General features: G+C 39.9%; 1 protein-coding gene across 1 annotated transcript in view; it reads left to right on the forward strand.

The window, feature by feature from the left end:
* Positions 1–16128, forward strand: part of CHCHD3 (coiled-coil-helix-coiled-coil-helix domain containing 3) — a 142754-nt gene that overhangs the window by 30073 nt on the left and 96553 nt on the right. Inside the window, exon 4 of the mRNA XM_018922345.3 lies at positions 8404–8548. Within this exon, the coding sequence (XP_018777890.2) occupies positions 8404–8548 (145 nt within the window). The remainder of the gene's footprint in view (positions 1–8403; positions 8549–16128) is intronic.

Raw genomic sequence — 16128 nt, forward strand, 5'->3', positions numbered from 1 at the left:
AAGAAGGTAAAGAAGAAGGACTAGTTTGTTTTAAAAGTCTATCTTGTTTTATACAAATTATTATATTCCAAACTTTAAGGTTTTTATTTGGTGATATTATACACTAATATTTTAATTATACAGTCATAATTTTAGTTTTATCATTCAGTTTTGCAAGGTTTTTTTAGAGCTTTAGGTCAGATGCAGTGTTCTCTTGGGGGTCAGTGTCTGTCAGTATAGAAAGTGTAAAATTCTCAGCAGTCAGGGTTCCAGCAGGGCCCTTTTTGGGCAGCCAGCTCTTCAAAGCAGGAAAGTTTAGTGTCTGATTTTTACCTGCAAAATGCCAAGGAAGCATAAACATGTTGATGAAGTTGGGAAGTATCAAAGTGCCCTCGAAGCCTGTGAAGTTTTATTGTTTTCTGTGCAGAAAGGAATTGTTTTCAGAAGGAAAACAGTGTTTGGCAATGGCAGAGTTACTCTGCAAGGCTTCCTGCTCTGATTCTCCATTAATACCATTATGTCTGGCTCTCAGGATATGGAGAGATGAATCTTGGAGATGGGAGGTGGAAATTGGAGAAAGCAGAGCTATAATTCACTCCTGCCTTTATAAACCCCAATTTTCAAGGGCTTATTTTTCACATGGATTTTAAAACCTGCCATCTCAGCTGACAACTTGGATACTGAGCTTCATCTTGATCAGTTTATTTCTAGGAGAGATGGGAAAATGACTTGGAGCTACTGAGAGAGCATCCACAAAAATAATCCTGCTTCATAGTTTCAGATTCAGGTAGGAAAGAGGAAAACTATTCCCCCCCTGGCAATTTTAAACAAACCTTTGCTTTCAAACTGCTGAGCTCTTTCATTTTGAACAGCAGCAAATAAGCAGCAGAGAAACACTTAAAAATAGTAATAATAATAATAATGATACTAATAAAAATTTTTCTAACTGTCACTTCATTTTAATGGATAATTAAGGTTGTCATAATTCCAGGGCTGCTGTTGCAGATCCCAAGGGGAAGGGTATTAAGTTGGAAAGTAATTTCAAGTGGAGTTACGTGGCTAGCTAAACATACACAAATTATGTAAAATAGTTTTACAATTCTAACTCGGGTTCTCTGTGTCCCTCTGGCATAAAAGTGGGAGTTTGCTCATCTCCTTTGTCTCTCTATAATACTGATCTAAATGCACCTATTTTAAAAGCAATGGCTTTATGAAGTGAAATTAAAAATTAAATTAATCCCCCTTCCTACTCACCCCTCCTCCTTCCAGCACCAAACACTGCCCCAGAAACACTCCCACAACTCAGGAGTCTCCAAGAAAACTCAACCAATGACAAGAGTCACTGTCCTTGTTGCTCTCAGTGTTCACAAGCTGTCCATGGAAGTGCTGTTGATAAATTGAATTAATTGGAGTAAGCTGAGAATATAACTGAGATTTGAAATGAGTCTTGGATCTTCTGACCAAGGCCTGGCACATAAAATCACGTGGCCATTAGCAGGGATGTTTCCTTTGACAGATGTTAGGCTGGGGTTGGAAGGGAGCTGGGAAAGGGAGAAGGATAATGAGGGTGTTCTGCTGGGGGGTGTGGCTTGGATTGAGAGTTTGGGTGATGGGACAGATCTGGTGTTTGAAATAGGGTGACTGAGGCAGTGATGGTTATGTGGGAAGAGGTGAAAAATACTCTTAAAAATGTATTTTCAGTGTTTGCTTGGGTTTGAGAACAGACCCAAGAATCATGGAATCATGAGATCATGGGATCATAGAATCATGGGATGGTTTGGGTTGGGAGGGACCTTCAAGATCATCTCATTCCATAGGGGCAGGGCCACCTCCCAGTGTCCCAAGGCTGCTCCATCCCAGTGTCCAGCCTGGCCTGGGACACTGCAGGGATGCAGGGGCAGCCCCAGCTGCTCTGGCAGTTCCAGCCCAGGCAGGAATTCCTCATTGCCCAGATCCCATCCATGCCTGCCCTCTGGCACTGGGAGCCATTCCCTGGCTCCTGTCCCTGCAGGCCTTGTCCCCAGTCCCTCTGCAGCTCTCCTGGAGCCCCTGCAGGCCCTGGAATGTGCTGGAAGCTCTCCCTGAATCCTTCCCTCCTCCAGATGAGCATCCCCAGCTCTCCCAGCCTGGCTCCAGCCGTGGAGCAGCTCCATGGGTTCCTCTGGATTTGTTTCAGCAGCTCCAGGTGCTGCTGCTGTTGAGGGTTGCAGAGCTGGACACAGAGCTCCAGGCAGGAATTCAGCCTAAAGAAAGATCAGAGTGCCCTGATCCCCTGCCCTCCTTGTCCCTGCTGTGGAGCACGTCCCAAACTCGTGTGGCAGTTGTGGGACAGTGTGGGATGGAGCAAAGACAAGGGAGGAGTTACTGGGATGGGAAAGGGTCAGTGCCAGCTCAGGGCTCAGTGCTGGAATCACTTCACTGTTCTCAGCACTGTGTGTGATGAACCAGGGGCTAATTTATATTCATGCATGGCAAATGTTAAGGAGGAGCAGTCACCCTGAGGAAGTGGATGTGGAATAAAGCCACGGAGTTCTCATTAAATTGAATAATGAGGAGTTGAAGCATAACTGCTCAGAAGTGTGATCCCTTCCCTCTTCTGCCTGTGCCACAGTCACGAGAGCTCCTGGTCACTTGTGATGGATTTGTCAGAGGGTTTTGGTGGTGCTGGGTCTGGTGGGTAAAGTGGGCCCAGTTTGGGTCCCTGTCATCACGTTTAACTGGTTTTGCACTCAGCCCTCATGAAATGATGATAAATCTGGGTTTGATGAGATGTGGGAACATTTTTGAGTTTATAGATTCCCATGATTGTAAAGCTTCAGCAGTTTGGGTTTGGATTTGGAATCTTGAGATCATGGAATCTTTGAGGTTGGAAATTCCTTTAAGATGGAGTTCAAGCATTAGCCCAGCACTCCCAAGCCACCACTAAACCACATCCCCAAGTGCCACATCTTCAAGTTGATTAAATCCCTCCAGGGATGGGGACTCCAACACTCCTGAGCAGATGTGCCAGGGCTGGACACCCCTTTCCATGAAGAAATTTTCCCAGTATCCAAGCTAAACCTCCTCTGGCACAGCTTGAGGTTGTTCCCTCTCCTCCTCTCACTGTTCCCTGGGGTTAAATCCCAAATCCTCCCCTGGCTGTCCCCTCCTGTCAGGCAGTTGTGGAGAGCCACAAGGTCCCCCTTGAGCCTCCTTTTCTCCAGGCTGAGCAATAAGAGCACCAAAAATTTGAAAGCAGAATATCCTTTTGACACCACAGCTTTCATGTGCAGAAAAATGAGATTTTCTGTTAATATTTGCATGATTTGAAAGGTTTAAAAGTGAAATTTTAGAACAGTTGTTAAGAATGTGGTTGCTACTAATGTCAGGAACAGCTCCTGTCACTTGTGCTGTGCAAAGTCTTATGTGAGTGGAGAATAATGTTTTTAATGAGTGAACAGTGGTAGAAACTTCAGTTTTGTAAAACTTTTTTGTGTTTTCTGTGCCTTGACCTCCCAGATAATTTATTTCCTATCTCTGCCCTTCGTTAGGTGTTTGTAAAACCAGATGGACTTGAGGTAATTTCCCTGACTTTGCAGACAGGTGAGATGGAGTCAGAGAAATCTCCATTTCACACCTCTCATTGCTCAGAGATGTTTTCCTGACATCTCTCACATCCTTTCAAATCCCTGGGCAGCTTCGCCCATTTCCAGCCACGGCTTCCGCGGCGCGTCCCGCCCTCCGCTCATGAAATATTGAAACTCAGCCCTCACAGCCATCCTTCACTCATTAATATTGCAGCCTGCCCTAAACACACAGCTCAAAACATTTTGGAACCTTCTGTGAGTCCGTCAGGAGGAATTAAGGAGCTTCTTGAGGTCCAAGAAAGCAGAAAAGCTCAGGAATGCTCTTCGTGTTGTCTCGTCTCCAGTTAGAGGGAATTTTTGGGTTCCATATCAGTGAATTTTTCCCTGATTTATTGAGGACAGGATGATTTTCCTGACAGTGGACTTTGGAACAAGGGAGTATTTTGATTTTTGCTCGGTTGGAAGTAATGAAAAATGACGCAGTTCATGCTTTAGGCTTGAGTGAGTTTATGGTGGAACGTCACAGATCCGTCAGATTGTGTGGCTTGGAGACTGTAATAAAGATAAAACAACTGGCAAGTAATCACTGCCCTGAAAAAAGAGCAAAAAGGAAAAGCTTGGGCTTTGATAGTGTAATAAATTCCCAATATCTGAAAATAAGGGCTGGAAATGACAAATCACTGCATTTCTCTAAGAGTATTGTTTGCCAGTTTTGGATTTCTGTGGATTCTTGATTAATGGAGAATAAACCGTGAAGTGGCCATCAAAGCACAAAACTGATATTTTTCAGCTTTTCTCAGTGTGTTGCTGTTGTCTCTGAATTAAAAGGTGCTTTTTCCTTAATTAACATCTGCAGGTGTTTTTCAAGAACAACAGAAATGGATATTTTGAAGTAAACAAAAGAGGGAGTTCTTGTGGATTTAGAATTAAATTACTCATCTTGTTATTGTGGCTAACAGGGGTCATGCTGGGCATGAGGAGAGTCCTGGGCCATAAATCCACATGGCAAAATTAACAATTTGCTTTTCTTGAACTTAATTAAAAACTAGATGGGAAAAGGATGGAAACCACTTGGAGCGCAGCAAAGTTTTATCAGTCTTTTTTTTTAGAGTGTATTTTTGTTTTTCTTGTGATACAGAAAACTCCTTGGTCCTCAGAGATGATTTCTTGTTTGGGTCTTAAATTTTTATTTCTGTGTTTCAAATTCTAAATGGAAAGTGGAGCCAGTTCTGTATTTGGCTTCTCTTATCCTGTTGGACTTTTTATGATGGTTGTCAGTTATTAATTTAAGTCATGATTTATTGAGAAATTATTTTTCCTCTTGTTTTGCTTTGTGTTATTATGTTGTTACTACTTGATTTTGAGAGATGTGGGTTAAGTGTTTCAGTCTGTTTTAGATCATGCACTGAAATATTTGATAAATTCACAGGGAAATTCTCTTGTGCTTAATCTTTCATGTAGGACTTTCATAGTTCAGAAGCTGTACAATAACAAAAGCCACTAAAATCCCACTTTCCCTGCTCTACCAGAAGGAAAAGAGAGGAATAAAAAGCTGGAATGCAGAAGCAGAAATGTTATTTTGTGAAATATTCTCTGTTTGGTCTGAATTTCTAGAGAGGAGGTTGGAATGGGTGGTTTGATCCCATGGATTTGATTTCTGTGCCTCCTACCCACATCTCAGGAAATGTAAATTAACAAAAACTGGCTATTTATTTCTATTTTAAATACATTTTAAATTTTAATATTTATATTTATTTTTATATCTAAGAGTGTATTCCAGATTTTTTTTTGGTTGTTGTTGTGTGATTGCCCCCTGAGGTGACGTGGTGCCTTTTGTGTTCAACAGGAGCCAAATCTGATTTAGAGGTGGAATGTACTGCAAACATTATTTTGATTAAAGCGACTTCAGCACTAAAACAGTCCGAAATCTGTCTTACAGCGAAGCCTGAATATGACAAAGTGATAACAAAAATACTCAACTTCTTGTTATGCCCCTCTGACAGGAATAAATCTTCTGAGATCCCTAAATCCTGGCTGATTGGTTGGTCAGGATTTACCCATCCTCTTACAAAAAAATACAGATATATAAATTTTCCTCACAGCATTAAGTTTAGAACGTTGAAGTTCTCAGTGACAGTGCTGGGCCAAGGCAGGAATTGTTGCTTTTTTTGTCTTGGTTGTGTGCTATAAAGCAGTTGAGAAATGAAATATTGTGAAGTGTTAACGCAGACTTTAACTGGAGCTGCTTCTTAATGCTTGGTGTGTGTTTTCCAATAGCACCACGAGAAGTGATTGCCTTGCATGCCACACTTCATTAAATCAGCCACTCCACACTTCTTAAAGCAGTATTTCATAATTATTTAGAAGGATTTTATTCAAAAAGATATCAATTGTGGGGGGAAAATGGATAGCCAGCAGCCTTTTCTGCTGCTTCAGCAGCTTTTTGAACATCCTTTCGGTATAAATGATCAGTGTAATGCTCTCTGTTGTCTGGAGTTCTGTGCTCAAACACAAGAACCATTAACTTGAGCCTTTATTTCTGCTGTAATTAAAAATGCCACTTGAAAAATTCCTGTGGAATTCCTGCAGTAGTGACAAGTTTCTATATATTCACACACATATATATATATTTTTTTTTTCTTTTTGCCTAACTAATATAATTTATAGATAATAATATAATTTATTATACTGTCGATCCAGCTGATGTTTGCCTTTATTTGGTACATGCTGAATGCCAGGAAAATGAATTTGTAATGCCAAGGAAAAAACCCTCCTGGAGGCTGATGCAGGCGAACGTTTGCGATCAGAGGGATCTGCAGAGTGTTTGTTTCATTAAGCTCCTACAAGCCACCCAATTATGGAACTCAAATAAATGAAAATGACTTCAAAACCCCGCTTATTTTGTTAAAAACTCTGCTGAATTTCAATCAGTTGAGATGGCAGTTTAGGGATATTGTTTTGGGAGTCAAAACTGCCCTAAATAAAAGGTTTTTTGGGGAATTTAACTCGTTGAGAAAAAAGAGTTGAAATTTTGTTTGAAGGTGCAGCCAGGAGCTGTTTTGGACATAAAAAATATCCTTTTTGGTCTAAATAGTATAAAATTTGAGAATGAAATGGTGTCATGTTCTTTTATGGTAGAACACCCTGCAAGGAAAGGGAAAGGGAGGAAAAAACCAAACATTAAAATGCATTTTTTTTTGACTGAGGTGATCTGAGTGTCTTGATCTAGATTTAAATGAGAGATTAGGAAGAAGATCAAATTTGATGTAAAGAAGAATTAAATATAAATATCTGAGTGTTGGGGGGTTGCTTTATATTGGGATTTTTTGGGTTTGAAGTTTTTTTGTTGTTGTTGTTTAATTTCTTAATTTTTTAGAGTTTATAATGTGGAAACTTTTGGCTGGATTTTTCTGCTATTTTATATGTAAAAGATGTTTCATATCTTTGAATTACCCTGCTGTGTACAGCAGCATAAAGAAGAGACATTTTTAATGGAAACCCACTTTTAGGAGGTCAAATCCAAGAAGGATGAGGAAGGATCTTCCTTCAGTCTTGGGAACCATTAAATGCTCTTTGTTGCTCACCAGAAAAAGGTGCTGAGACTGCTATTTTGACACTTTTTTTCCTTTTTAGGCAAAACATGATTTCTCCAATCCAAAAGAAAACCAGCATGTTTTGACTGTGCTGTGTGAAGGATTGTTATGATTGTATGAAGGATTTGTTATATCAATCCTGCTGGAGTAATTTGGGAGACCTTGGGAAATCACTTAATGGAATTTGGTCCATGTCTGCATAATCTGACTTTTTTGTATTTTTTTTTTTTTTTTTAGCTGGAGTAATTGAAGATGCAGCTTAATAAACTTTTATAAAGATTCCCAGTTGGTTGCTGCATTTCAGAGGGTTTGGAGCTGAGCACTGAAGTAATACATCTTGTAATTGTCTTTTTTCCTCCCTACCTCACTTAAATGCATTCCCCGGGGAAGAATCTAATGTACTCTAATGCTGGTACCTTTTACAAAGTGACCCCACTCATTAGGATTTGTTCTCCAGAGCTCCCTTGACAACAGATAAATGCACTGAGAATATTGAAGCTTCCTCTCCATCACTCTTTCAAAAAAAAAAATCTATTTGAAGCCCAGTGTTTCCTGGCTCCATTACTGCTCTGAGTTCTGTGCTCGGTGTCACAGCACACAGGTTTTATTCACCGAGTGTTCCCATGAAAATGAGACACGGTGTGCTCGCCTCAAGTACTCCACTGAAGGTTTCAAATCTATTTATGGCTCCTGACATGGAAACAGTGAGAATTTTCTGGGCCTGGAGTTGCCTTGATTAACTCTGTTGCAACAAGTTCAATAACTGTTTTCTCTGCTCCTCTCAGGTGGATGGGGAAGGTTGATGATGGTTCTTCGATCTTCCCAGAGCTTGGGAAATGGATGAAGTCCTTGGGTTTATGGTGTGTTTAGGGAGGAAAGCACTTTCCCAGTGCAGGAAAGCTTTTACATGAAATTGAGTGGCTGCTGGGAAAAGGATTTTCCCAGAAAAATGGTTCCATAAAACCAGACAAAAACCCAGAGTTCTCTTCATCTTACTTAAAAATATATTTAATTGAATCAGCTGTAATTTGTATGATTTAATGAACAATGATGTTGAAACTTGTAACTTTTCTGTATTCAGATTTTGATACTTCAATTAGAAATCAACTTCTGGATTCTTTCAGTGAATATTTGTATTTAAGTGTAGCCAAGAGTAAAAATCATTTCTGTGACAGCTTTTAAAGCGACTCCTCTTCTTTGAAACAACATTTGGAAAGTAGATTTGGAATTTGCTCTCAGCCTAAATCTCCCTGCACCTCCTTTAGGCTGAAACAAGAGCAAATGTACGTTCGGGATGAGTTTGGCAAGCTGCTGGAACGGGAGAGGATCTCCTCCAACGAGCACCTGACTCGAGCCATCCTCCGCGAGAGAGCGGCCACGGAGGAGGAGCGGCAGAAGGCTCAGCGCTTTGTGAGTGCTCCCATGGTGGGCAGGGTGGGACTGGGCCAAGGAGGGCTCTGAATGGAGAAACTGAGAGTGAAATAGAGATGGAAGCAAGTTTTGATATAGTAGAACAGTAGATGTGTGAATTGAGGTTTGCTGAGCCAGTCTTGCTGAGCAACTAAGAAAGCAAAGGCTGAGTTGAGTCTCTGACTGGAGAATTTGAGAGTGAAACAGAGGTTGGAGCAAGTTTTGATATAGAAGAACAGTAGATGTGTAAATTGAGGTATCCTGAGCCAGTCTTGCTGGACAACTAAGAAAGCAAAGGTTACATCGAGGCTCTGAAGGGAGAATTTGAGAGTGAAATAGAGGTGGAAGCAAGTTTTGCTATAGAAGAATAGTAGATGTGTAAATTGAGGTTTGCTGAGCCAGTCTGATTTATTCAAAATATGGATATTGATCTAGTACTGATATCCAACTGTGAGGGGCAAAAACTCTCCAACAGTTTAGAGTTAGAAAGTGTGTGTTTATTGTGACAGGTGATCACAGAGCCCTTTTATCTATACAACTATTGAATACCCAAAATACAGATGCATATTCATAGCTTTGGCACATCCCATTCCCCACTTCATATGGTAATTAGTTCAAAAGCCATTAAGCATGAGTAGTTTGTGCCTTGAAATGGGTGGGTGGTCCCTTTCATGGGGAGGGGTCCCAAAATGAGGAAGTAAATGAAGTTCTGACCTTTCTACCTTTCCAATGCAAATGAACCCTTGGTAGAACTCCCATTCCCTGCCTTCAATTGATTTCAGAACAGAGGAGGCCACAATTGTCTTATGTTCCTAAAAGCAATTGTCTGATGTTCCTAAAAGCAATTGTCTGATGTTCCTAAAAGCAATTGTCTGATGTTCCTAAAGCTATTTATCAATTTCCATATTCTTCATTATAAACCCAGCTAACCAAACATTGTGCTGACAAGCAATCAATTATTAGTTAACTACTAACTCTTAACTTCATCAAGGCCTACCCATTTATTTTAATTAACTCCACTAAAGCTTATCTCTAACTAAAATCCTAGCTCTTCTAAAATCTCTAAATTCCTTCAAGTTCATGACTCAAGTCTTGCTGGACAACTAAGAAAGCAAAGGTTATGTCGTGTCTCTGAATGGAGAATTTGAGAGTGAAATAGAGATGGAAGCAAGTTTTGATATAGAAGAACTGTAGATGTTATTTCCTGTGCCAAAGCAGAATTCAAGATCTGTACCACAGGGAAATGCATTTCTGTCTATGCTTTGTCAGGATGCTTGAGGAATTCCATATTTTGGATCTGAATCTCCTTTATTTAGTTATTTTGCTGGTTAATTATCACTTGCTCAGAATATCAAAGTTAGCAGTTGTGTCGTTTTGGTTTTGATCAATTTTCCTGGTTCCATCTGGGAAATTTGGAAATACCTGCTGGTTCTTGGGTGCAGGTTTATTATCTCCACTGCAGATCTGCCATTTCCACTGTAGCTTGTTCTTTCTTCAAAGTGAGTACTCTAAGATTCACAATAGCAAGAAAGTTTTGTCTGTTTCCTTAAAAATGAAAATACTGAGTAATTCTCACCTTCCTGTAAGTCAGCTCCTTATTTTCCTTTAATTGTAAATTGAGGTTTGCTCAGCCAGTCTTGCTGGACAGATAAGAAAGCAAAAGTTGAGTTGAGTTGGAAAAGAGGTTTTATGACTTAGAGCAAAGGATGAGCTGACCACAAACAAAAAGATGTTTTTACCAAGCAGAAAGATACCACAGGCAAACAAGACATGTCCATGTGGCAAGCAGAAAAAAGTTTAATTATCTGGTTAATTTTCACTTGCTCAGAATATCAAAGTTAGCAGTTGTGTCATCTGGGTTTTGATCAATCTTCCTGGTTCCATCTGGGAAATTTGGAAATACCTGCTGGTTTTTGGTTTGTTATCCCCAAACAGATATTTTCCATTTCCACTGTAGCTTGTTCATTCTTTGAAGGGTGTACTCTAAGATTACAAGGAGGAATTTTAAGAATTTTTCACTGCAAGGAAACTGAAAAACTACTTCAAGCTTAAACTGTGCCATAACTGATGTGATTCTGTAGCATTGACCATAATTTGGTAATTATAGGAGTTGTGATTGGCTATAGGTAAAAGTCAAGGTATAGATTGGTTCTTATGGATGAGATGCTCAGCAAAGAAGAATTTATAATTCAATGTAAGCAAAACCAAAGGGTCTCCAGGGCTGCCTGCAGCTGGAGCTGACAGCTGTGGCCACAGCTCTGTCACCCTGGACTGCTGGGACATCTTGGGTACAAGAAATGCATTTTGAAGAGCCCCCTGAAGGCTCTTTCTCTCAAATATTTACAAAAATCACAGATATCCCAAGCAACTTTCTCCTCTGGCCTGTTGGTAGAAGAGGAGAGCAGATCTCTTGTTTATTTTTTTTTTTTTTTTTCATGGCTAGGTAGCAGCATGTCATTTTATTTTGGTTAAATATTCATCTTTTAAGGGGTTTTGCTGCTTGTTTCCAACTTTGGAACCAGCTCAGTGAAAAAATCTGTTTAAAAGATTCATCTCTCATTAGATCTGATGTATTAAACCTTCCTGACAAGGAAATTGGAACATATGGTTGGCTGTTTTCCACAGAAAATTGACATTATGCAGTTCAGTCCATTTCAAATGTCTGACAGATTTATAACTTCCTCTGCAGAGTGTTTGCTTGCTGCACTGAGTCTCTGTTGACTCTTCTTTCTAACAATAATCATTATTGTATGAGGTGGGAATGTGCTTTAAAAATACAAATATACTTGAGTGTGAATACTAAAGAAATCATTATTTTCAAGGCAAAAAGTTGAAAATACTTCATGTGAGCATTGCTGTGAAAATAAATGGGAATTACTTATGGCAGCAGCAATATAAATATTTGCTGGGCTCTCTAAATCTGGAGTAAAATCCAAAATTTTTAAGGTTTATGGGGTGGTATCATAGTAATCAATCACTTCAATAAGCAAGAGCTTTGTGCTGTGGGGTTTAAAATCTGATGTTCAGGTTATTTTTCCAATTTAACACCAAACCAATTCCACCTCAGTGTTGGTCTCTTTTTTTCTGGATTCTTTTTCACCTCTGTGCTAATGGTATTGTTAAAGAATAATTTCAGTGTTGTAAACAAATGTTTAATATTTTGTCATTGTAAAACATGGGAACAAAGGAGAATGGAAAGGAATTATGACCAAGGTACAGCCTTAGTGATTTCCCTTAAATCCTTGGATTCTTAATGTTGGGTGGGAGAGATAAGGGCTTTGTGGCCTGGAGCTAATGAGGAGCTGGAGATTTATTATGGAGACTTTTATTTGCATAATTACTGGGGGTTTGCATCTTTTTCTCCCTGTTGTGGTGATTTTTGGGAAGCACAAGCTGGATTTCTCCTCAAATGCTCAAGAAAATCCAGATTATGGACATGAAACTGCTTTATTTTGTTGTTTGGCTGGTTGATTTTCACTTGCTTCAGAATATCATAAATAAATATATATCATATATAATATATCATATATATTTATATATTTATATATTTATATATTTATATATTTATATGTTTATATATTTATATATTTATATACTTATATATTTATATATAGATATAAAGTTAGCAGTTGTGTCATCTTGGTTTTGATCAATCTTCCTGGTTCCATCTGGGAAGTTTGCAAATACCTGCTGGTTCTTGGGTGCAGTTTGTTATCCCCAAATAGATATTTTCCATTCCCATTGTAGCCTAAGTGTATACTCTTAATATTGCAAAACAGCAAGAAAGTTTTTTCTCTTTCCTTAAAAATGAAAATACTGAGTAATTCTCACCTTCCTGTAAGTCAGCCCCTTTATTTTCCTTTCATTGGTCAGATTTTATTTCTTTACCTTCACTGCTTACCCCACCTGAGCATTTATTTCCTGTACCAAAGCAGAATTCAAAGCCTGTACCACAGGGAAATGGATTTTTCTGTACCCTTTGTCAGGTGCTGTGAAGAATTCTGTGTTTTAGTAAACTGCTACAGCAGGTTTGTATTTTTTGGAGCCCAGATTTGATTTGTCAGACTCTTCTTGGAGAAAACCAAAAGTGTTCCTGAAGTGTCAGTAGCAAAATAAATTCCTTTGTTGCTGCTAAGTTGTTCAAGTAGGGCAATGGAAAAGAAATTATGGTGAGAAAGGAAGAATTTGAGTTTTCCTTTGTAAAGGGTGCTAATTCAGGTTTAATAAATAGATGTAAAATGAAGTCACATTTCCCATTCTTGAAGGATTTTAATACCAGCTGCTGCTTATTATATGAAAAAAAAGAAATGTATAGTGTGATCCCAAAAGCTCCAATTAGCTTTTTATACAAATGAGGGGAAAAAAATGCAATGATGTGTTAATTCTGGGAATGCTTTGTGCTGTGACATGTCCCAGGACGTGCCCTCAGTTCTGGCAGGTGGCTGGTGGGATGTCAGCTCCTGCAAAAACCCTTTTTGGGCTGATCCAAAGGCTGGCAAAGCACAAATCCTGACATTTGTGCCAGCAAAAGTAGAAATGATTGTTCAGAGTGGCATTTCCAAACCCTGGGAATCCCTTGTGGGGTCACTGGGAGGATTTCATCAACCCTTGGTGCTTAACTCAGCAGAAATTAAAGGAGCTGCTGTCGATCCCTGGAGCAATCCTTGAAATGCCCCTGGCTGGGAGCATTTTGGGCACAGCCTGGATTCCCTTATCCTACAGATTTGGGATTTCCTTATCCCACACATTTGGGATTTCCTTATCCCACACATTTGGGATTTCCTTATCCCACACATTTGGGATTTCCTTATCCACACATTTGGGATTCCCTTATCCCACACATTTGGGATTTCCTTATCCACACATTTGGGATTTCCTTATCCACACATTTGGGATTCCCTTATCCTACAGATTTGGGATTTCCTTATCCACACATTTGGGATTCCCTTATCCACAGATTTGGGATTTCCTTATCCACACATTTGGGATTTCCTTATCCCACAGATTTGGGATTCCCTTATCCTACAGATTTGGGATTCCCTTATCCCACACATTTGGGATTTCCTTATCCCACAGATTTGGGATTTCCTTATCCCACACATTTGGGATTTCCTTATCCACAGATTTGGGATTTCCTTATCCCACAGATTTGGGATTTCCTTATCCCATTGGATTCCTCACAGACCTGGGATTTCCTTATCCACAGATTTGGGATTTCCTTATCCACAGATTTGGGATTTCCTTATCCCACAGATTTGGGATTTCCTTATCCACAGATTTGGGATTTCCTTATCCTACAGATTTCGGATCTTCTTATCCCACAGATTTGGGGTTGTGTTTTGGAATAGTGCTTCTCTCCAGGTGCTGGGGAGCTCTTGGATCTCCTCTGGCTTCTCTCTCCTCTCTGCCTGGGGGATGTTTGATCTGGAATGAGCTGAAGCAGGGAAGAATGAGGGGGGAGGCTCTGGCAGAGTTTTCCCAGAGAAGCTGTGGCTGCTCCATCCCAGAAGTGTCCAAGGATGGGCCTTGGAGCAGCCTGGGGCAGTAGGAGGTGTTCCTGCCCATGGCAGGGGCTGGAATGAGATGATTTTTCAGATCCCTTCCCACCCAAACCATTCCATCATTCTGAGATTATCCTTTTTTTTATTTGTTGTTTGTTTTTCCTCTGCATTTCCCAGTCTTCAGTGCTGTTCCCTGGCTGTTTTCAGGGCTCTCAGTACATCAGGGTTCGCTGCTTTGATGGTGAAGAATTTCTTTCTTTTCTTCTTTTCTTCTTTTCTTCTTTTCTGTGGTGTCAGTGCAGATGTGAGCTGAGGCAATACTTCCCAAAGCCATCCTGGAGCCCTTCCCAAATGCAGCCAATCTGCTTTACACCAGCTCCAAAAGCAGCTCCCTTGAGGAAACGGCAGAGTCTGTATGGAGAGCAATGGACAGGGGGGCAAAATGAGAGCAGCTTGAAGTGGCCTTGCCACCAAACTGGGTGGGTTTGTCCCTTTAGCTTTGCTCCCTTTGGAATTGTGACATTTGCAAACATCTCAGTGGGATTTCACCAAAGGACAAAGTGCTGGAAGTCAAGAACTGCAGCTGGTTAAAAATACTTCTTTTTTCTCCCACACTCTTAGTGTGGATATGATGGGGTTTTTTCTGCCCATTTCTTTTGAAAAATGGTTTCAGAATAAATCAAATCTTTTATTCCAGTCCAGCCATAAAGAATTTTGAGGGTGTTGTGGTTCTCTGCAGCAAAGGGTGAAGCTGAAGGTCCTTAGGATGGCTCCAAGAATATTTGAATTCTATGACATACCTGGAGCCATACTTATTGTTGGACATTTTTGTTCAATAATAAATATTTCTGTTCTCTGCCATATTTATTATTGGAGATTTTTGCTGCAAATCTCAAAATGTGGCCTGGTGGAGTTGGGCACAGTTTCAGTGTGGTGGCTTTGCCATAAATAGTTATTGATGTCCCATCACTGGAGTCATTATGAAAGCCAGGGTGAGATGAGGAGAATATGGAGTAGAAAATCAATAGTTCTCCAAAGTGCAGAAGACCTGTTGTGTTTCCATCTCCTAATAATGATCTAGAGTGTACTGTGAACACATTTGCTCCTCTGTCTGGACTGAAACGAGTTGTCATTAGAAGCCTTTATGTTAGAAAATGGTTTTATTGAGCTGCCAATGACATTAAAGTCTCATTTCCCTTTGAAGAGGCACAGAAATATTGTTCTGTTCATGTGCTGTAACCAGAACATTAAAATTTGATTATTGCTATCATTAGAAGTCTGTATCCATACTAATGCAATTACATCTATTTGTCCATGGGTTGTTCCAGGCTTTCATTGAAGCACCTGGTTGGGAGTGAAATCTGCTGAGGAATCTCATTGTTTTGTAAATTACTTTCTGCACAAGAAGTTCTATCAAAAAATTCCTCGCTCAAAAAAAAAAATCAGTCTGGCAGAAATATCTTTATATTAAAAAGGGCTTTTTTTTTTTTTTTTGCACTTTAGGTCACTGTGATAATCAGATTATTGGAGATTTTTTTTTTTTCCCTGGCAAAATCCTATTTGAGATGTAAAGTTCTTTTACTTGTCTGAGCCCTGAAATCAATAGACAAAATACATTCCTGGCCATATCAGAGCTGAAGTGTGTTGAGTTCTGTGAGGAGGAAATCTGACCTGTTGTCATCATTGAGTACAGGTTGTTCCAGTGGAATCCTCTGCTCCTCTGTGCCTGAACTGGTTTGGTGTTTTCCCCATCACCCTGGGGTGACTGGTCCCAGTCAGTGCTGGGCAGTGACCTCTCCTTTGGGGTACATTTATTTTTCCTGTCCTCAATTCATTAACTCTGTCATGAGGACATTTCCTATTTTCCTTAAACAGATTAAATCCTGACCCTTCCTGCTCTTTCCAACCAGGCCTGGACAAACCAAATTTTAAGGATGACTTCACTAGGAAATACCAGGGGGAGGAATTAAATGAGTTTAGGCATTAGTTCTCAGGAGAAGAGTCTGTTTACAAACCTGCAGTATTTATTACATACCTCATTTAGCTCATTCATCATTTTAATAGAAAAATGAATCTTTT

The sequence above is a fragment of the Serinus canaria genome, chromosome 1A, assembly GCF_022539315.1.
Source record: "Serinus canaria isolate serCan28SL12 chromosome 1A, serCan2020, whole genome shotgun sequence".
NCBI lineage: Eukaryota > Metazoa > Chordata > Aves > Passeriformes > Fringillidae > Serinus > Serinus canaria.